The 24103-nt window shown below is 32.6% G+C and overlaps 1 protein-coding gene and 1 long non-coding RNA gene across 2 annotated transcripts; one reads left to right on the plus strand and one right to left on the minus strand.

The window, feature by feature from the left end:
• Positions 1-3136: 3136 nt before the first annotated feature.
• On the minus strand, positions 3137-6030 carry LOC109018836 (putative receptor protein kinase ZmPK1). The gene is made up of 2 exons (XM_019001027.2): positions 3343-6030; positions 3137-3225 (listed from the first exon to the last, which is right to left on the minus strand). Exons 1-2 carry the CDS (start codon positions 5752-5754, stop codon positions 3205-3207), a joined length of 2433 nt encoding a protein of 810 aa, XP_018856572.2. The 5' UTR covers positions 5755-6030; the 3' UTR covers positions 3137-3204.
• A 1989-nt stretch (positions 6031-8019) lies between these two features.
• Positions 8020-9501, plus strand: LOC118349318. The gene is made up of 3 exons (XR_004802292.1): positions 8020-8080; positions 8169-8246; positions 9453-9501. It is a non-coding gene; the product is annotated as an uncharacterized LOC118349318 (long non-coding RNA).
• Positions 9502-24103: the final 14602 nt, after the last annotated feature.

The raw sequence follows: 24103 nt of genomic DNA on the forward strand, positions 1-24103 counted from the left end.
CGAGCATGCCACAAGTTGCTAGGTACTTTAGTTGATAGCAGACCAACTGGAGAATTTGAATATTGGCGTAACTGGATTGGATACAAGCCATCGACCATGGAACCCTTAAGGAGCACCTGCTTCGTCCTCATGTCCTTAAGAAGAAAACCCCAAGGATAAAATATAAAATAACAGTTATGTTCCCTTGTGAGTTGAGAGACAGATAACAATTTATTTTTAATATTAGGAACAATAAGAACATTATTGAGCTTGATATCGGTAGCAAGTAATGAGACTTGTCCAATACCAGATATTTGTAATCCATTTCTATTTCCAACCATAACAGAATCGTTTCCAAGATAAGAATGAATACCTTGTACTTCATTTGTATCAGATGTCATATGATGATTTGCACCAGTGTTGGGGTACCAAGTGTCCTCTGTAGTTTCGGCAACTTGTAGTGCAGCAAAGGCTTTGAATTGTTCTGCTTCTTCATCTGAGGCAAAGCATCCATATTCTTTATGGTTCGGGCCTCCACATCGAAAACAAGTTATGACTCCACGTCCGCGACCCACGATTTATGAATGTTTTAGTGCGAGTTCCAGAATTACCTCTAGTTGAGCGGAAGGAGCGGGCATCTTTGTGTTGGGATTGAGAGGGACTCTGATTGTGTGCAATATTACGACCACGAGAACTATGAGTTCCATGAGAATTTGTATTGGTTCTGCCACGATTGGTGTAAAATGTAACATTACGAGAAGTCACCCATGCAGCTTGAAGACGAATTTCGAAATCACATAATTTGCCGATGACCCCTTCAAGAGGTGGGAAATTATCTCGAGCATTTAAAGCTGCTACTATAGGATCAAACTCAGATCCTAGCCTCGAAGAATACATATGATGAACTCATCGTCATCCATTGGCTTACCTGCACCTCGAAGGGACAAGGCCAGAGATTTGGCCTTGTGCAGATAATCTTCTAAAGAAGAACTGCCTTTGTTGAGCGACTGCAACTCGCCCTTCATCTGTTGAAGGCGATCCCGAGTGTGACTACCATAAAGAGTCTCCAAAACATGCCAAGCATCATGAGAGGATTCACTATTGATGACTTGGGACAGGGGACCGTCGGACAGAGAGCTATTGATCCATCCAAGAATCAATTGATCAGTGCGCAGCCACATAGCTGTTGCTGGGTTGGTTCGAGACTCACCATCTTCACCGATGATGATTTGCAACGGGCAAGGAACCCGATTTTGCACATAACCAAGAAGACCATTTCCACGAAGAATGGGAATGACTTGTGCTTTCCATAAAAGATAATTTGTAGAGGCCAGCTTAATCGAGATATCAAGTAAATGAGGAGAAGATGGAAAGGCAAGTGAAGAAGGAGTTGACACAGGTGGGATCGAAGAGGTAGACGACTCCATTGTTGGTGATATGTCTGGGGCTCTGATACCATGTAGGAAAACTAACCTGATTTTCCTTTGAATTGTATTCATCTTAAATAGAGATTACAAGTATGAGTAACGGTTATGAACAGCTAACATCATGACTGTCTATTGTGCTATAAAAGGAAATATAATCACTGCCTATTATGCTATACAAGGAAATAAGAACGTATACAAAACAGAATAAGGTATAAATAGAATAAGAAATTAAAGATGAGAGGAAGTCATGGAGAGAGAATCATGGTTGACAGATCATATCTCTACAAAAATAGTTTGTGAATAAGAATAAAATTATTTATGAATAATAATAAAATAGTTTGAATTAAGATTTTTATTGAGTTATGAGAAATGAAAGAAAAAAATTATAAAATTAAAATATTGTTATTATAAAATTTTTAAATATTATTTTTATTTTAAAATTTAAAAAAAATAAATAGTTTTTTTTATTAGAATAATTTCTTGTTTAAGACAAGACCTTGGAAATCGGGTGAACGTACGTCGTCCTTAATTTGGCTAGAAGAATGATTCTTAGGTTAATGGGTGGGAGAGTTGGCAATTTCAAGTCAACCTCAATCTAAAGTCTTCAAATAGAGTTTTGTTATATATAAGTAAGTTTGTGTATCAATCTGTGTATTAATATTATTATCTTCATTAAATTTAAATTAACATTATTTTCAATAAAATCTACTTTCTGACCAATAATATTGAATGGATGCGCATATTAATATGTAAAATTATTATGTACAGTACTAACTTTAATTTGGAATATAAAGGCAACAACATTAATATGTAGATTGATATGCAAACTTACTTGTATATAACAAAACTCCCTTCAAATATATATAATGAGCTGCCGCTTACTCATTATGTAGCATATTGGTTAATAACTTAATAGGGTTAATGGAAGCAATATAAATTTATTGTAAAGAACATGTTCCCACCAGATACATTATCTAAGTTTATATGATAAAAGAAAAATACTAATACACTATAAAGATATAATGTTTCTAAGACGGAAAATATTCTAGTCATAAAGTGATTATATAAAGACAATCTCACAAACTGATATAACTTGATGTGATTGGTCAGATTATAAAGTTACTTTTATAATAAAGTAGATTTAAAAGATCAGATAAAATTATGTCAGTTTGTAGAATTATTTTTGTGTAATTTATTTGTAGATGTAATAATCATCTTCTAAGACATCAAATCCCAAGGGTATCAATATACCACAAAATTATTATGTCAAAGATATCACATAATATGGATTAAAAAAAATAGCATGCTCACATTTAATTTCTAGAACTCATAAATCACATGAATATATGCATAAAGTATTTCCCAAAATATATATATTTCAACCATTACGAAATTTACGCAATTTCCACTAGTACCAAACTAGCAATATAGCCAAAATTTATACGAGTTTTAAAGTGCACAATATCAAGCAAAAGCAACCAATTTAACCAAAAAAAAAAAAAAACCATTAATTAAAGAACTACTTTATCTTGTTTGCTAATCCAACGTCCAGCCAAAGTTCCTCGAGTTAATGAAATAGATACCTAGAAGTTAGAACCTAGTCGAGTTAATCCTCACCCGGCCTAAATGAATAGACATGCTCTAACTTATCCACATATTATATAATTGAACCCATTAACTTCACCCTAAATAAATATGGACAGGCACTATGAATAGAAAATATTTCTTCTTATAGAAATATTTCATATAAACAAGGAAACTTTTCGTAATAAAATAATTATAATAATATCAAAGCGTATTAAAGAGTTGTCAAATCAATCTGCATAAAAAAAAGTTCAAATTAATTAGTTACATTATTGGAGTCTAGATGTATTAAAATAAAAAAACAGTATAAATTATTCTACAATTAACATAAATATCAGATATATCAGTTGACCTCTTTGCAGCGAAGCATCTCCACAACCTGGGTCATGGTGGGCCTATCATCCTTGTCTTCTGCAACGCATTTCAAAGCCACCTTGAGCAGAAGTTCCATCTTAGCCGAGTCATATCTGCCGGCCATGCTTGGATCTACAATCTCCTCAATATTCCACGACTCCCTTGAAGCTTCACCATCAGCATCCATGATCTTCTCCCTCACCAGCGTGTCCAATCTAGTATGCTCTTTCGCCCCTCCGCCACCAGAGCTATGCTGCGTACCTGTGGGGCTCTTTCCAGTAACCATTTCCAGCACCACAATCCCATAGCTATAGACATCAACTTTAGAGGTGATAGGAAGATTATAAACCCATTCAGGGGCCATATAACCTCTAGTTCCTCTCATCTTTGAGAAGCTTGAATGATCATGCTCACTTCTATTCAGTAGTTTAGACAGACCAAAATCTGCTACCTTTGGTTGATAGTTGGAGTCCAAGAGTATGTTATGAGGCTTTACATCACAATGTAAAACCCACTCTAGGCACTCTTCATGCAAATAAGCTAGGCCTTTCGCTGTGCCCACTGCAATATCAAACCTCTTTTTCCAATCAAGTTCGTTAGAAGCAAGCTTTTCTGCTAAGGTTCCATGCTCCATGAACTCGTACACCAGAAGCCTATGCTTTCCCTCTGCGCAGTATCCCCAGATGTCTATCAAGTTCATGTGGTTAAGCCTCCCAATGGTATTTACTTCTGCTTGGAATTCGGCTTCTCCTTGGTTAGCTTCGTCGAGTCTTTTGATTGCTGCAACTCGCTTATCTGGCAGTATACCTTTATATACTACCCCTACCCCTCCTCGTCCAATCACTTCAACGAATCCCCGTGTGGCCTTTTTCAGCTCAGAAAACTTGAATCGCTTGAATCTAGACATCAGGAGGTATCCTTCTGCAACTTGGTCGGAATTCTTACTGCTCATGAACAAGAAAAAGAGCACCAGGAAAGTGCAGGTTACCTCTAGGCCTCCCACTGCAGTAGCAAACCAAAGCAAAAGCTTCACTGTCTTATTTTCATACGTTCCTCTAACTTGCCTGCTAAGTTCGGCTGTGCAATTTAACCTTGATTCGGCGGCATCCAGCGTCTTGTTATAGACAAAACCAGCTTTGGGTACTTTTAAATAAAAGTCTCCCTCAAAATTTGGTGTATGTCGTCCATTGAGTAACTCATACTTGGGGTAACATAAATAGCCACGGTACACATCTGCGCTAAATCTAAATTGGAAACCTTTGCAAGCACACGTCGTCAGGCATTCGTTTTCACAGTGTTGTAAGGTCACATTAGGCAGGAACTTTATATCATTGCCAAAGAAATCAACATGAGAAAGTTGGACAAAACTAGACAGCTCTTCACGATTTTGATTGCAAGGGAGATTGAAGTCTGCTTCACACCCAAAAGACCAATCAGTTGGATCTTTGATCTTGAATCCCTGCAAGCAAGAGCATCTCCTGCCGGAAGCATGATCATAACTACAAACACTATTGGGCCCACATATGCCATGAATCGTGCATGGATCCGACAACGCTTGCCAAGTGACAACCCAATCCCACCCTTCATTGGTTGCTTCCAGGCTGTATAATCGAAGGTTACCATCACGATCAAGAGTTAATCTTCTGTGAGTTTTCACACCAAAATCTGTAGCTAGGATCTCCAAATGATCAGATGACCACATATAGCCCGACTCGTTCAGTACTGCAGCTCTACTAGAGTTGTACATAGACCGGAAGGCTAGTCCAGGATCACTAAGCAATGGATCAGGCCAGTAGAGACTGGATACAACAGGACCTTGGTATAACAGTCGAAGTACATTATCGTTGTCAAAAAATAGCTTATAGTAGCCAGAAGAATAGTCTACTTTGCTTGATTTTGATACAAGGGTTGAAATCCTGGTTAGTGTTTGTTGTGGAAGAAGAGTATCTGTTGGTGAATCAAAGCTCTGCCAGATGACACCACTCTGAGAATGATTTAGAACAAGATTTCCCGTGTTTTGGAGCTGTAGTTGCAATTTCCAGGATTCTAAAGGGGTCGAGGCTACTGTTCTGGTGGCCCAAACAGTTATACCAACAGAGTTTGTTAGGCGAAGCTTGCCATCTTTCGAAAGCGAAAGCAGTGAACCTGTTCCATCAACAGGATCATCACGGTTTGCCATCCAAACAACGGTCGGAGCTGAGGACCTTGTCAACCATATGGCAAAGCAGAAAGCGTTTTCACCGACCGGGAAAAATCCCGCAGAGAAATCACCATTGAGAGAAACCAGTTTGTCGCTTGGGTTCTCAACAGATAAAGATGAGCCTCTGAGAACGTCAAATGTTTTTGATGATGAAGATAGGAGAGGAGTTTGGATGAGCAAAAGAAGAAGGAAGAAAATTGAGATATCCATGATGAGAATGCAAGAGGGTTACATAGTCGAGATCATCTTTCTACTTTCTGAGTCTTTATCTACGGTACTGATAGATGCATATATACAGGAGAAGAATGCAAATGTTCGCCATTTGTTTTCCCAGCCCACTTATTAATAAACTAAAACGAACGTTTGCAAGACCATTCCTCAGACAAAGACTATCGGTGAGAAATTAAACCACCGGAAGTCACTGTTTTATTATTGTACGTCAGTGTTGATTTTTCGAACTCAATGGAGATTTTTCAGAGTGTTGACATGTCTTTTTCATAATTTATAACGTCATTATTTAGACAAGAAAGAAGTCGATTGAAATCTTATCTCTATATACCAAACTTCAAGCTTGGAAGATTTTCTGATTAATGGAGGTGTAATTCACAGATGGACATCATGTCATGATCATGTAGTCAAAGTACATATTATATATATATGTATATAATATGAAGCTGGGTCCTGTTCATCGTGTCAAGCTAGCCGGCAAGGAGTGATTTTTTATTAGGTGTTGTGGGGTACTATGCTACCAAATAAATTGCATTTTATTAAATGAGGCGCCGGTTGCACCAATTAAATTGTAGAATAATGCTACCATGCGTCACGCAATTGAATGCGAATGCAACAAACGTATATATTATGCCATACACAGTGTTTATTGGATTTTCTTAGCCAATATCAATAATGATAGCTTCGTTTTTGAGTGCGCAGCTTGACCATTATATATATATACACACATATATATAATTGTTTAATTAAGGACTCTAGAGGATTTTTTTATTTAATTTTTTTCTTTTTATCGTATTTTTATAAAAAATACTAATTTAAAATATAGTTGTAAAAAATTTTGTGTATAAATCATTTTCCGAAGAAAAATGAGACTTGATCTTAAATATTCGTAGTGTTATTCTTCTTACGCATGGATTCAAATATTTGAATGACATTATAATTAATGAATAACGAAAACGAATTATTTTTTGGGTCAATTGTTGAATAACGAAAACGACCTATTTTGGTATATATATGGTTGGATGTTCTGATCAAATAGTAATTACGTTCAATTTTTAGTTAACACATGATGTAGTCCAATGTGGCCGTATGCTCATTGGTCATGATCACAACCAAGCTAGCTGTGGAAGATATTACGTTCGATTTAACAGCGACGGCAATGGATGTTTCCAGCGATTTTTCTTAGTATTTACGACAAAATTCACTACAAGAAAAATGACCTTTTGCGGCGATTTTTGTTTTGTTGCAAAAAAAATCGCCGCAATAAGTAACTATTTGCGGCAAAAATAAAATCGTCGCAGCTTATTCACATCGACTTTGAATTCAAACTCAGTGGCGCAATCATTTTCTTTATTGCAACGAATTTTTACTATATTGTGGCGAAAATAATCGCTGCAATAAGAAACAATGTGTTGCAACGGAGGAAAATCGTTGGAACACTTCTCTTGGGCGCCAAAACGCATTTTCTTTTATTTTTCCCCCCTGTTTTGTTCCCGAGTACAGGTCCCTTCTCCACTTCGACGTTCTTCTCATTTTCGCCTACCTGCAAATCCCCCCACCCCCACACGGCTTCATCTCCATTTTCAACATCAGGGCACAAAGCTATGTAGTCCTCTTCATTTCCCTTTCTGCGGAAGCTAGGATCCTCGTCATTTCCACCCTTCTCCACTTCGACGTACGTTCTTCCCCATTTTCGCCTACCTGCAAATCCACCCACCCCCACACGACTTCATCTCCATTTTTGACATCAGGGCACAAAGCTTCTACTCCTCCACTTAATTTTCCTTCCGCGAAAGTTAGGGTTGTCATTTCCTCTCCATACAAAATCGCATGCCTCCATCATTCGTCTCAGAGTGATTTGCTTTCACTATAGGTATCTCTACAACTCATTTTCTATTCTCTCCCCCTTCATCCGTGCTAGTTACTTCACAAAAATTGGCCTTTTTGTTTGTAGACTAATTTCTAGATGTTTGAATCTAAAAGCAGGTCCTTTCTTGTACAAGATTTTTTTTGTATATTGGGATTTTGTATACATGTTGATGTGGGTATCAGATTAGGGCAAGATTTTGGCATTGGGTATCTGTTTAGAGAGAGAGGGAGGATAGAAGTGTAAGGAGGCAGCATGCTTTTCATTTATTTTAACTTTCTACGTATATTTAAAATATCTATGTGTATGTGTGCACTTGCATTTTTTAATTAATTCATAAATTAGTTCTATTCATTTCATGGATTATGTTTCGTTATGCAGGATGAGTTTGCTAGCTTGCCTGCTATTGTTCCAAAAGGTCCCATTGCCATCTTTGGTTTGGTAATTGTTGGGAATGGCATTGATACGTTCTTTCTAAACCAAACATGTAATTTCCAGGACTGTACTCATATTATTCTAAATGTTTCAGGGTGGTGGAACTACTGCTCGGCTAATGCTTGACTTGTGGCCTTCATTGCAACTTGATGGCTGGGAGATTGATGGAATTGTAAGGAACCCCTAAGTATCTTTTCTAGTAGACTTATATATATATATATATATATATATATTATGAAAAATGATGATTTCCATCATGATCTGGTTTCTTCTTAATAAATTAACTTCATTTTGTATGAAGTCTGTATTTTGCTTTTCTATAGGTCTATTGTTGGTCTTGCAATGTGTCAGTTAAATGGTTACTGTCAATAATATACTTTTAGATTTGAGACCCCAAAAGACCAGTGAACTTACTAATTAAAAAGTTACTTGAGGCTATATATATAAATATATATACACATTCAGGACCAACTTCATGCTCAAAATGCTTTAAATTACTTTTCTCTTCAACTAATTTTCAAGAGGGAGCCTAGAGGAAACTCATTGCAATGTGCTAGTTATACCACCCAGAAACTCTGATAATTGAAAGGCATTGGATTGTTTTTCATGTAGTTTTTTCAATATCTTGATAAAGAGCACATATTTGCATACCACATACATCTATAAACTTCTACAAATTTTCAGTACCTTTGATCAATTGAAATGTTAAATAGGCAAGAAGACATTGAGACTAACAGGTCTTAGCACTGGGATTGAAAAATGTTTGATTGATTTTTCTTCTCTATACAGGACGTATTAGACTACCAAGTTATCTCTGCTGGGGTATTTCCTTAAAGAACAAGATATCATAAAACTTCCCTCAAGAATATGCACTGTTTCTGGTTCATGCACGCTGTAGAGGGCTGCATGTATATTATCTCTACTTTACCAAGTCTATTCCATCAACATCTAAGATATGCACATTATTTGGATTAATGGACCTATTTCAGGTAGCATGCATAATTTACAAGCCCATGGAATTTATTAATTATAGGATTTGAAAACCCACATGTGAGACAATGTTAGGATTTAACAGTAATTTTCATCCTTTTTTTAAGGTGCAAGTACAATTGTGGCTATTAAATTGCAATTGTTATCTACAATAGTCATAGGAAAAAGGAAGTTGCAATAATTTCTGATGGTTATAACGGTTGGTGTTGTATAGTGTTCTGTCAACGTAGAAGGAATGCCATCTTTATTACAATGGTCTCAAGTGTTTTAACTCTTAACCAAATCCAAATATATTCTTTCTCTAGTACCATATCTGTATCATTTAAATGCTTCAAGCTTTTTGTTCCCAAGGTGACTACATCCTTACATGATTTTTTTTTTTCACTAGTTGATCGATAAAGCAAGAGAATATCTTGGGCTGTCATATCTTGAGAAACATATTGTAGCTGGTGGCATCCTTAATGTTCATATCGGTGATGCCCTTTCACAATCAGTTAATGTGTCTGAAGGATATGCTGGTAAGATCCTTGTCCGCCTAGCTTTTTGTATTTCCTAGCTCACCTCCTGCTGCTTCATTTTAACACTGTTGGATGGGTTGTACGCCTTCTTGGTAGTGTCTCTTGACCTCTTTACTTGTCCCATAGAAAGGAAAAAATAATGGTGAAGGAGGATTTTCTTTTGCAATCCATATATAATTTTCAAGTCTTTTTATTCCACTTCCATCTCAAGAAAAGTCTATATTTTACTTATTTCGTCCATGAGGAAGGTTTTTGTTTTGGTTTCACTAATATGTGCTTGCAACAATGTCAGGCATTGTAATTGACTTGTTTTCTGAAGGAAAAGTATTGCCACAGTTGCAAGAGGTACACATCTCATTTGTTACATAAAAATTGGGCCTTGGCTTTTGAAATAATGTTTTGGTCTCTGATACTCAATGTTACCAGTTTTCAAACAAGGCATTTTGTTTATAAATATGTATTATGCGGTCAGCAGCTGAGTGAGAATTTTGTTTCAATTGGTGCAAAGTCTAACTAAAATAGATAAATACAGAACAAATTATATAATACTATTTTGGCGGAACAATTTTGATGATTTCAATTCAAAAACTAGTTATTATTTTTTTCACTTTTTCATATTCTCAAGTTGTTTCATCAATAATGTTAACAAAAACATCTTTTTTAACATATGTAATCAGATCGTTTGGTTACGCAACTGATTCTTTACAATGCTATCAAAATTATCTCTCCCAATGCATGTAATCTCTCTCTCATCTTTTTCTTTCTTTAATGAACCCACGCGAGTTGTGACATCAATGAAGTATCTGTTGTGACAGATGGAGTGCCTCGTCATGAGACTTCTTCAATTGATGGCCACTGGGTGCAAAATTCTACTATCCAAGCACTACTGAAAGCATTTCCGGAACAAGTAGGGATTCTTCCATTGAAAATATTATGTTCATTTCATTACTCATGTTTCTGCATCTACTCTGCATACTATTTTTTTATTACTTATATAAAAAAAATGTTTCTGCATCTACTCTGCATACTATTTTCCAGGAGGTTTCATTGATCCCCTGCCTTATGTACAATGTTTTCAAATTGTCCCTATTCTGCTTGCTTCATCCCTACAAAAGAGACTTCAAGAAATTGCAATCCCAAACAGCCTAATAATGGAGACTTTTTAATTAAAAATTCCAAAACGTCCTTAAAGTAGTAAAGATTAATTTCAAAATAATAATGATAATAATAATAATAGCACAAGAGATTGAAATCCCTTATTGGAGATGTACAAGTTAGTTGCATGTGTATTTCTGTTTTTTTAAAGTTGAGATGTACTCTGGTTCTCATTTTTATGCCCCCCTTCCCCTCTCCATACATAATTTGATTTTTCTTGTTATTAATATCCAGTGTAGCCTTTATGTCAACAGAAAGCTCATGGTTTTGAAATTTGACCATTACAGTTGAGCTGGAAGAGAATGCCTAAAAGGGATGGTGAAAATTATCTTGCACTAATGCATTGAGTAATTAATGTAGATTACAGAGTTAATCCAAAAACCATAGCACTTATAATATGAAAACTGGAGTAGGAGTTCTTGGATCAGTACAATTTATCACTAGCTAATCCAAAACCGTGGCATCTAATAAATCAGTCATTTCTATCTTTAAAAAGCTCTAGATAAAGTCACTTTTTATGGAGTTAAGTGCAGTGGATTAGACCATGAACATTATAGGTGATTGCAATTGCAAAAATAATGGACAAAGCACTAATTATATGTCATCTTTTGTTTTCCTTAGTTTTGAACAATAGAATGGATATACGTTTGATAAAAAAAGATGAAGTACAACTTGGGTATAGTTTATCAGGATTAATTTTCTGGAATTTTTTTTCTTTTTTTTTTTTAAATTTTTTGAAACATCTTTTCCGGCGACTAAAATAATTTTTTTATCAGGATTATCAGCACCATATGGTATTTGCGGCGAATATTATTCACTGCAAAAAGGATTTAGCAGCGATTTAACTAAACCGTTGGAATAGATCTCACATTAGCAGCGATTTTACATCGCTGGTATTGATCTGTACCGGCGCACTATTATCGCCGCAATTGTTATTTCGAAGCCATTTACTCAATTGCGGCGATTATAAAAAATTGCTGGGAAAGTATATCGCCGGTGATTTTTCCTCTTTTAGCGACAATATTAAATCGCTGCAATTAATCTTTCCCAACGATTAACAACAGAATCAGATCTTGCAATTGCGGCGATCAAATGTACTTTTTGCAGCGAATAAAAATCGCTGGGAAAGAAAATCTTTGCCAACGATTTTTAGCTTCCGTTGGAGTAGATCAAAAGTGGGGCTTTAATACCGGCGAACTTCCAGCGATTTATAAATCGCTGGGATAGGTGATAGGCAGCGATTTTGTTGGTTTTGCCAGAGAAAGTGAATCGCTGGTAAAGATGATTCCCCTTGTAGTGATTCAGGACTGGGAAAAGTCTTATTTCTTATAGTGAATTTGTACCGATTAATCTCATATCATGATCAATATTCCTCGTATTATTTGAATCTTACATATTAAATTATATATATATATATCATGACATAGATGATAAGTAGTATAAAGACCTTTAAATAAAATTATTCTACAAAATAATAATAGTATTAAAATAAAATAAATCTGGGCCATCAATATTGCCATCTTTTATATATCTGCTTCCCTTCTTGTTAAATTCCAATAAAATAGATAAAGTTGCAGTAGCGGAACCAACAATTGTGTTGAGGAGAGGCAAATTTTTCTATTATGTAACACATTTATATAAAGAGTAATATTGTTAAATACAGTCTTAAGGTGTGCAAGTTCTATGCACTTTCTTTGAAAAAAAAAAGTGAAATCCACCATTAATAAATAATATTTTTCATGTGGATCTTAAATTTACCTATTTTTTCAAAAGAAGTATGCGAGATTTGCACATAATCCTAGGATTACAATCATAATTTTTCTTATGTAAATTAAAAAGATATTGAAAAATCATAACAACATAACTACAAACTATTTTTCATATAGATCATTGACCTTAAATAATATTTCTTATATTTTCACTTTGTAATCTATATTAAAAAAACTTAATATTGGGATCTCTATTAATAAATTTATTATTTCTCTTAAACTTAGTTTTAATTTGAATTTTGGAGAAGCCACATCCTTGAAAATAGATAATATATAGAAATTAAATAAAATTTTGGGAATATAAAAAAAAAAATTGGAGAGAAATATTTTTAGGTATATTTTAAAAAATTTTAAAAAGCATATGGAATTATAAATTTATTTGGGGGGAGAATTATGTATAAAATCTAGTACTCTATTTTTCAAGAAGTTTGGGGGGGTAAAAATTTCTCAAAAATTTTCAAAAATTTTCACAATTTTTTTTTTAAATATCACTCAAATTATAAAAATTACTATTCAACATTTTCCTTACTGTACCAAGAAATATGCGGCATTTATATATCAGGAAATTAAGCTTATGCTTCAAGCTTATCTAAGAAAATAGACAAAAGTCTTCATTTCTATTTGCCAGAAATTGTTAAAGATGCTACTTGTCAGATTTTAATAGTTGAATTGAAATATATTGGTCTTAGGCATCATTTGAATAGTCAAATGAAATGAGATATATAAAAAATATGTAAATATTAATAAAATAATTTGTAAATAAAAATAAAATTATTTATGAATAATAGTGAAACAAAGGGGTGCTACTCCAATAGACATGAAGACATTAAAAACAATTTAGTAGAAAATAAAAAGAAAAATATTTTGATGTTGTATAATCACTATGTGCATTTCTCTTCTAGTGAATTAGTAAACTATAATCACATTGTAATCTCACAAACTTTGATAGCATGCATGTTGCATAGTCTTTCACTATTTGCTATCTTTTATTTATGTACCAATCATTTAAAAGATGATATATAAATATCATTTTTCCTTACATTAAATACAAATCATGATTGTCTGCTTGTAAACATGTTGACATTAGTTACTAAAAGTAAATTGAGATACCAATTTTCTCAATTTACATATATCCCAATTTTCCATGGACAGAAACAAGCCCAGAACATGTCTACCTATGTAGGTGTGCATAGAAGATGATAATCCATAGACACTTGCAAATGTGACATACACCAATGATAGCATATAACAGTTAAATAGATTCATACCCAGGGCATTGGTCAATGATTTAAAAAAAAATCATTTAAAAATGCAGTGCAAGTCATTAGATTAAAATTCAGTATAGCATAATATCATGTGTTATGAAATAATTACTATTATTATTTTTAAGTGATTAGTACTGCTAGCTGCCTGAGATGCTTAGAGCTCAAAATTGGCCAGCAAATTGTTAATTTTGTTAATTCCGAAACTTGACCACACAATGAAGTTTTGAGTTGCCAAAGATAGGAAGATATGACAACATTGGCCAGTGGATTGAACCTTGTAAAAGTGACATGATACTACTTTTCATGGACCAGTCTAATTACCATTCTAATTCTATATCATAACCGAGAGCACTAACCGACCACACCAATCATAAATGCTTTCTGATAGAAGTTTGTAGGAAGTTATCAATGTAAAAATAGCTCTGTCATGGACCAATCAAATTACAATTATATTCCATAACATAACTGAAGTTGCATTGAGATACCCAAATAGATGCCATTCCTGAATGTTTGAGAACAGTTTACACCTACAATCTTGGAGAATGTTTCTTAGACAGTAATGAAGAACCTTTAGAATAAAACCGGTACAATCTAAACACATCAAATGTATAAGCAATAGAGAATCACTGAACTTTTATATAAGCCCTATTTTTCCTATCCAAAACTCAATGCCAAAGCCATATATCCATGCACTTAGATGTTTTGATATTACATACCCCTAAAAGATTACAGAAGGGGATCAATACATTAGACTTCTGATTTGATAATAAAAAAATTTATATTAAGAACTATGTCTAGCATACCCATGATGCCTGCATCTATTGTGTTGGGACCTAGTTTCATTTTCTTAATTTTTGGAACAATAACCTTTGCAAAACAACCTCAAACTCTAAAGAAACTAATATTGGGTATTCTATCATTTAGAGTTTATATGGTGTCTTGTCATATCCTTTAAATGGTACTATATTCAGGATAAAACAAAATACAAGTATTGTTTCTCCCCACCATTGCTTATGTAAGCCGGAACTATAGAGCATACAACCATATCTACAAAGGCTCTATTCTTTCTTTCAACAACACCATTGAATTGAGGAGAATATGGAGCATTTTCTTCATGTATAAGACAATTATGCACACAATATTGAACCAATTGATTAAAAGAGCATTCACCTCCTGTATCATATTAGATAATCTTTATCTTTATCTTCAATTAGTTTTCAACTTCAATTTTATAGTTGAAAATTTATTAAAAGATTCATCTTTTATTTTCATCAAGTAAACATAACAAAATTTGGACATATCATATATAAAAGTAATGAAATATTTATTTCAACCTTTTAAAGGGACACCATTTAAATAGCAACCATCACAATAAATTAATTCAAGTAGTGACTAATTTCTTACAACCAGTTTAAATGGTTTTCTAGGCAATTTAGATTGAACACATATTAAACATTTTTCATCCAAATGAATAGTAACTTTAGGAATAATCTCTAAATCGATCATTTTTCTAAAATTATGATAATTAACCTGGCCTAATCTATCATGCTATATTGAAAAGGAACACGTAAAAAATAAAAATTTATTATTAGAATCAAATTGGTCTACTATATTGTTTTGAACATTTATTACAAACAAGCCATCACTCACATAACCTTTCCCCCCAAATGACCCATATTTAGTTACAATAGTTTTTAGAAATGAAATAACAATGTGTAGCCTACCCTACTAAGTAAAAATCCACTAATTAGGTTTTCTCCTTACCTATAGGATATAAAACACTTTTTCTAATGGAATGGTGTTTCTAGACGTTAGTTTGAGTTCAATATTTTCTACTTCAAATACTTGTGTAGAGGTGGAGTTACCCATCGTTACTTTCATGCAACTTGTATCCTTATATGTTGAAAAAATATTGTGTTTAGAAGTGACATGTACATTGTCTTCTGTGTCTACTATCCAATTAGTAGCACTACATACTATTCATCGATTCTAGCTAGGGGTGTAAATTCAAACTGAAAAACCGGTCTAGACTGGACCGGTTTTACCGGTTTTGAATCGGTCCCAGACCGCCTGGGACCGATTCTTAGAATGTGAAAACCGGTCGGTTCCGATCCGACTCCGGTTTTAAGATTTTTCGGATCGGGCCAAACCGATTGATAAAAAATATATAAAAATAATAATATTTGTATTATTGTATATATAAGTTTTATACAAAATATTATATATATATTAATATATATATATAAGTTTTATATATTATGTATAATTATAAATTTTTATGTGAAATTTTTATATATAATATATATAATTATATATATTCATATATGAAATAATTTCTTATTATAATTTATAAATTATTACATAAAATGTTAATACTAAATCACTAAAAGTTTATAACTAATACTAATAGTCTAATATAAACTAATGACTATAGTTATACTTATAATTAATACTACAAGTTTTTATTAAAAGTTTATAACTAATACTAAAATTAAATATATAGTTTATAACTAATACTAATATATAACTTATTACAATACCCATATGCTAATATTAATACTATTATATAGTCTAAGATATTTATTAAAGTATAAAACAATTTTTTTTAAATCAGTTTTTTTTTATAAACAAATTTTTAATGACAAATTGTGAAACTTACATTTTAAAAAAACCGAAAAACCGGACCGGACTGGACCAAAAACTGGTAAAACTGGAAGTACCAGTTTAGGAGGGTAACCGATGCGTAATCGGTTTTGAAAAATACAAAACCGGTACATACCAGTTCGATCCTAAATTTTTTCCAAAACTGGACCGAACCAGACCGGTTACACTCGTAATTCCAGTGGATTCAGTCCCAAAAAGTACCATGTGAGCATGTAGGTTAGGTTATCTTGGTTGTTCGTTGTCTTGATTTCTCCTCTTCTTATCGTGATAATTTTTGGCCAAATGACCCGATTTGTTACAGTTAAAACAAATGAGTCTCTTATCATCCTCATTGATGTATGACTTGTATGGTCATACCTTATGGCCTCGTTTGTTGTCACAATCATTTTCATCTCATCTCATCTAATCATTATAATTTTCCTAAACTTTCACATAAAATAAAATAAATAATTTAATTTTTTTAAATCTGAAAATAAAAATAATATTAAAAATATATATTCTAACAATATTTTATTTAAGTTTTAACTTTAATTTTAACTCATCTCATCTGTAAAAATAAACGAGATCGTCTTATGTTTAAGAGATAGGCGAAAATTCTTCCATAAAAGAGGCAAATTGTCTATTGTACAAGTAACTTGGAGACGCTTGGTAATACCCATTCCTCGTTGGCCCAATTCATGATAAATGATAGTTAATTCATGACTTACTCTACCACGGATTTGAAATCATTCATCTTAAAGCCAAGAAATTGGCTTGCAGTGTAATTATCCATTCTGACATATTATATACCATATTTCTTATCAAAAGCATTACAAATCTCTTTTAAATGATTTAGAATCCTATATCTACACAAATCATATTTCTTATATGATTTAGAATCCTATATCTACACAAATTATCATTTTCTTTGTAGGTTTTCAATTCAACAGCAATGTGGGTTCATTTAACTCGTCAAAAGGAAGATTATTTTCAATAACAAAATATAATCCAAGTATTATAAGAAAGGTTTTCACATTTTCTTGCCAACGCTTAAAATTGACTCCTCCAAATTTCTCATATGCAATAGGTTTGTTAGAAGTCATGTGACAACCAATCAATTAATAATACTCCTCTACTTTAACCAAGAGAATATACACTCTAAGAATGTTGGGAGATTTTCTATAACAAAATATATATGTGTAAACGCTTTGTAAAGTAGAGAATATATAAAAATAATAGGAACAAATTAGAAAGAGAAAATCTGGTATTGAGGCACGTTGTGATGGATGTTTTGAGTAGATTCTGCCGCCTCCAAATCTTAAAATGCACTAGGGTTCGTGATATTCTATTCCAAGGATACAACAACGTCGGTTTCTGTTAATCTTTTTGTCGATGCACACGAAAAGCTATACCAGAAACCAATATAAAATAGTCAAAACCTATAGAAAGAAAAACAAAAAGAATGAGGAAGTGTTTCTCTAATTTTTTAATAGAATTTGGAGTGTATAAATTATTGGGTGGGGTTCCCTATTTATAAATAATAAAAGGGCAATTGTGAAAAGTCACAACTAAAATGAAATGACATCTGTGAAAAGTCACAACTTATATAAATGAAAATGTATTTATAAAAAATCACAACTAAAATGAAATAGCACTTGTGAGAAGTCACAACTTATCAAATTGTAGATAATACATCGGAAAGGTTTGTAACACTATAGGGCAGAATCCCTCGTTTGGTGGCCAAGAGGTTAAGGTTTCTATTTCCAAGAAGCATGCATTGGTTCAAGCTATGGTGACATATTTTTATTTAAATATTGACAATGAGTCGATACATAGAACAATGACAATGATTCATTTAGTTAATAGTAAAGATTTTAATCATTTTTAATTCTAAAAACCAACATGAGTGTCAAGTTTAATTTTATGGTAATTTTTTTTAAGATATATATATATATATATATAGATAATTAAATATTTCTCTTCCTAGTAGTTTAAAATTTTAGAACAAATAGTAATTTTACATAGTATCAAACTTGAGATTTTGAGTTTAAATTTTGACTTTACACTTTATCCCATTAATTAAATATTCTACTTGTTAGATCCATTTATTAAGGAGAAGTTTGACCCACAAACGTGGAAGAGTGTTAAGATATATATCTATACTAGGGAATGGCTCCGGGTGCGTTGGCCTCAAGGTGCACTTGACATAATGATTTAAATAATAATAAAAAAAATCAGTAGCTTATTTGTCTGAGAAAAGAAAATACAATGTTAAAGAAAGACAAAAAATCAAGATTTAAAAAAAAATCTAAATTTCAGCAAAGTATGAGCATTTGTCTACATCCATATTAGATTATATATTTACTTTCTATATAATAATAAAATATTTTTAACTTTTTAAAAACAAATTGAAACAAAAATCAAGGAAAATGAGTAAACTGTCATAACAAAAAGGACATGAAAAAGATACATCAATTTATGTGCACCGCGGGGCTATTAGGAGCCTTTTGGTAAAACATGATCTTTCATTAAATTCTACAAGGGAGCTACAAGTCAAATGATCAAGAATCTTAAGGGTCTTTTGATAAAACAAGATCATTCGTTAAATTCTACAAGAAAGCTACATGTCAAATGGTCAAAGATTTTAAGTGCCTTTTGATAAAATATGACTTAACGGACTTAATGGAAAAATAATAAAAGTTATTATTTACAGTTAGATAGCTACTTACTATAATAGAGTAGATATAAATAACTTAAATCTCTCTTCCGTCAATTGCCTTTGTTTGGTAACTAAACTCATCTCAACTCATCTTTACAACTTTTTCAAATCTCAACACAAAATATAATAAACAATTCAATTTTTTCAAATTTTAAAATAATAATAATATTAAAAAATAATATTTTAATAATATTTTATTATCTCAACTCAACTCAGTTCAACATCTAATCACAGCCTAAAATTTTTGGACCAGAGGGCTTTCACAATCTTTACATACTTTCTTCAATAAGGTGAATCCAATCATTAGTCTATAGGAGGATTTGGGCATGGACCACTTTGTTGCATGGGAGCAGCATCAATTTTATTCAAATATTAGCCCAAGCAATTTCCCAAATCAACAGCTTTAGCCCATCATGAATCTTGGCAATCCATATATTAATACATTCTTATCTTTGAATTCAAGGGCCCACAAAACTCATTAATATTTATAGATCAATTTAAATCATTTAAAATCACCTCAACACTCAAATGCAATCTAAAAGGCCAAAGTGTGCTTTAAGAGTTGTAAAACACATCAATCTGCACAAAATGTTTTCAAATTACTTACCTTATTGGAATCTCAATATTGCCTAATACCAGAAACACAATCTATATTATTCTTATTCCCCAAATGCATTAAAAAATTAATTTCACGCATTGTTTGTTCCAACATTTTTTAATTCGAATTTTTCAAAAATATTAAGTATTATCAAATTTCCTAAGTTTATTCTTTCTTAAATTTATTTAATTCAAAATTTTCAAATTAAATTGGAAAATCCATCATCAATATTTTCGAATTATTGATAATTAAAAAACTGAAAATTGAAAAAGAGAGACGCTGGGAACCGGGTGGCGGGTAGTGTAAAACTCATTTTTATCAGCCAATACAAAACTGCCACGTCATAGGTCAATGAAAAAAATTAATGTACCTGCCTCACAGAATCTTACCTCCCCTCCCCTCCCCCACCCCCCAACCCCGCGAACTACATAATTTTTTCTCCCGCCTCTCCCTCTTGCTTTCCCCTCCCCTTTCTCTCTCTCTTAAGCCTATGTCTCTCTCTCCTCGAGCATATCCGCATGTATGCGAATGGAAGTGGATCACACAACACCATGGTCTTGGTCACGGTCGTGATGGCGACGAGGACATTCCGCGGTAGAGCTCGAGCCTTTAGGGCCTCCATATCTGGTTCCGTTTCCGTTTACCTTACCATTCTACCAGTAGTTGAACTCCTCTAGTCCTCTCTCCGGAATGTTGACTCCGTCGAGGAAGGATGATTTGGACATACCTTATTTGAACCTCAGGGAGTTTAATATGGAGCAACAGCAAAGGGTCTCTACCTCCTCCATGCCCATATATCTGGTCACTTGAAAAAAAACTAGTGCTGATGTCTATATTTTTTTTCTTCTGTGGAATCATATCCATACGCGTCTCTTTTCTTCTAATCCATTTTCTGTACTCTTCTCCAAAGTGGGTGTTAATGGGGATAACGTTTTATCTCTTCGGGCTCGCCCCCATTTGTCTTTGCGAGTTGAAAAAGGTATTTGATCCAATGGAGGAAAGGCTGGATCCTCCAATTTGTGTTTACAGAGTAAGTACGCAGGGTGGGGAGGGAAAGGGAAGGGGAATGGAAGGTAAGATTGTGTGAGGCAAGCATGTAAATTGCTTTTCATGAACTTATGATGTGGCAGTTTTTATTGGATGGTGTTAAAAAGAGTTTTACACTCTACCTGTTTGAAGTTAATCTCATTGAAAAATTCGAAAATTATTGATAATTGGGGGACAGCTTCAGATCAATGGAGGTAGAGCTTGTTTGTACGGCTTAGGCACGGAATAGAGATGGTTTTATCTCATCTTATTTTTTTTAAACATCAGTTAAATATAATTATTTTTTAATTTCAAATCTTAAATTTTTTTTAACTAATTATTACAATTTTTTTTAAATTTTTTAAATAAAACACAAAAAAGAATTCAACTTTCTAAAATCTAACTAAAACAAAAATTATATTCTAATAATATTTTAACTTTATAATATTTTTATTCAATTTTCTTTTTGTTTTTCAAAACTTATTATTATTTACAAACTACTTCATAATTATTATTTACAAATTATTTTATTATTATCAATCCATGAACAGTGAAGAAATATGATGAGTTCAAGTAAAAACATTTCTCTGAAGTGTTTTGTGCATTTGGATGCTGAGTAAAGCCAACCGTACGAAAATATTTGAGGTAGACTGATATCAATTCAGCTGATAAACTGATAATGCTAAGAACATATTGGCCATAAATAGGCTCCATTCTATTAACTATATATCTTTCTTTTACTTAATTGAGACCTCAAATTTATATAGAAACTTAAATGGATCTTGATCTTTCTGTATATGAGAGCCAAATCTATATTCTTGAGATCAAAGTCTGCTGCCGGTATAAATATTTCGCGCAGTAATAAATATTAAAAGACACACTTGATGTATTTAGCTCTCTCCCACGTGAAACCTTCAAGTTGGGGCAAGTACGTTACAGAATTTCTTCCATATTTTTTCATATGTTAGCCAAACCAAATTACAACATTTATTATTGTTGATATAATTAAATTCTTTGATAATATTAAATACTGATTAATTAGTACTATAATATCTATTTAATTTTGCCCTATATATCTCACCCAAGGGACACGGTGCATGCATTATTAATTTATATACAAAATGTGGAGAGAAGGCGACTTCTTCCTCCCACCCCCATAAAAAATTAAGGGTTTCAGATATGATTTTCGTTTGAAGGCAAGGAGGCCTCGGCTTCCTCCTCCTCCTTCCTCTCATTCCATTCTTCTTCCATTCACCCACCTTATCTATCAATGTTTTTTTTACTTAATTTTATTTTACTTCATTCAATGTCGAAAAAGAAAGATTTACAGGTTTTCAACAACTCTTGAGAGACACATGCAACACAACCAGATTCACAGGTCGAAAATCGTTCAAATAAAAATTATGGTTTTGCGAAAATCACCGCATGTGGTTCTCACGCACCACCCACATGTGCATGTGATCCTCAAGTGCCACCCTTTCCAGCAGCTCACGGGTCATCACGCGTTAGATTATTGGACTTGCCACCACTAGACCTTTTATATTTGAACTTTGTGGTTAAAAAGAGACAAGTACATTTCTCTCACGGGCCGTCACAAATTTCGAAGTCTACCAGAATTGGTCCAAACTGTAATCCGTCCTTGTTTACATCTATCTTACTACTTTCCTTTTTAGTTTCCTTATTGTTAATTAAAATAAAAAAAAGAGTTTGTTTCTTAAACGTTTGTCTGTAGAGGTTAAGTCTCTGTTTAGACAGAGAGTGTTGTCTCTTAGATGTTTATCTGTAGAGAGTATCAACAATAGTGAAGACTAGACCAGTCACAAAAGGAAACAATGTACTGGTGGAGCTCCAAATGCATTATTTTAGTTTATGATGTCATATTTGATATGAAAAAATCTCATAATATATCCGATTATGGATGTAAATTTTTCTAATAAATGAATTATGAAAGTTTTCCTTAAAAAAAATTTATAGACAAAACGTGGTCACGTGATGTGTATATAGTACTCAAAGTTAAAACTCAATTATGATGGACAGCTTGTTTGATATATGGGTACTTCAAGTTCTCTGTGTGTTGAATCTCGTTTAGGCAGCTTCTATTTTAATACAAAATATTGAAAAGACTTATTTTTCTAAGCAGGCTGCATATATTATATATATATATATATATATAGATACACACACACACAAATATTTTACAAAGTCTGTTACAGGAACGTGTATGAAGGGTCCTTAATTTCCATCGCGGAGGTCAAGGCGGCAAGCTGCAGGAGGGATTTTATTAGGGATGCTAGTGGCCAGTGGGTCATGCTATCAAATTGTAATTCACGCAACGAATATATATGAGATCACATATACGTAGTGTATATTAATATTAGAATATTATATATGCATGCAGGTCATTTTGGATTATTTTAGCTAGGTCAGTGATCGATCATCATATATATCCTTAGAGTACTTGACCATATCTCAATATTTTTCAATTAAGGATTCTAGATGATCATGAGTTTTTATATATATTTGTTTCATTCTACTTATATATAATACGTTTTTTTTGTATTGTTCATTGCTAGCTAGAAATAGTACTTATAATGAGAAATATATTAATTAATTTATACAAATATGTTAATTTATGGAAATAATTGATTTTTGGAAACTAGTTGGAGTACGGCTTTCTTATCATATAATTATATATTTTGGTTCCAAGAATAAATCAATAAAAAATCCAGCATGCAACCAAAGAGATCGATTATCATCAGCTCGGATCGAAAAGGTGAATTACTTGGGCTGATTTGGTTTTACAAATCTTTTAAATCATCTCATTACATCTTAATATTTAAATATCATTTAAATACAAATATTTTTTAATTTTTAATTTTTAACTTTTTCATCTAATTATTACTTAATTATTACAATTTTTTTAAACTTTCAAAAAATAATATAAAAATTAATTCAACTTTTTTAAATCTAAAAAAATTAAATTGAAAATTTTATATATATTCTAATATTGTTTTAATTTTATAATTTTTTTATTCAACTTCTTTTGTTCTCATTTTTCAAAATTCTATAAAACTCAACCTAAATTTATAAATCATCTTATTATTATTCATAAATTTTTTATCTCATATGTATAACTAAACTAGACCTGAATCAGTTGTGAGCAGGAATGCTTTTCCATGCACACTACAAGAAAATTACTTATTTACGATCAGTTAATTTTAATAAAATAATTATTTATAATTAAAATTAATTATAAATAATCTTTTAATTGTAATAAATTCATCACAAAAATTGGCAGTTGGATTTGAATGTTTACTAGCTAGTCCTTAATTGACAGGAAAACCTC

This window comes from Juglans regia, chromosome 8 (assembly GCF_001411555.2).
Source record: "Juglans regia cultivar Chandler chromosome 8, Walnut 2.0, whole genome shotgun sequence".
NCBI lineage: Eukaryota > Viridiplantae > Streptophyta > Magnoliopsida > Fagales > Juglandaceae > Juglans > Juglans regia.

Bases quoted from the DNA above. Each gene is read 5' to 3' on its own strand.
- LOC109018836 (XM_019001027.2), bottom strand. From the start codon at position 5,754: ATGGATATCTCAATTTTCTTCCTTCTTCTTTTGCTCATCCAAACTCCT. The intron at 3,226-3,342 runs GTCAACTGATAT...TTTTTTATGCAG, and splicing joins AGATGCTTCGCTGCAAAGAG to ATTGATTTGACAACTCTTTA.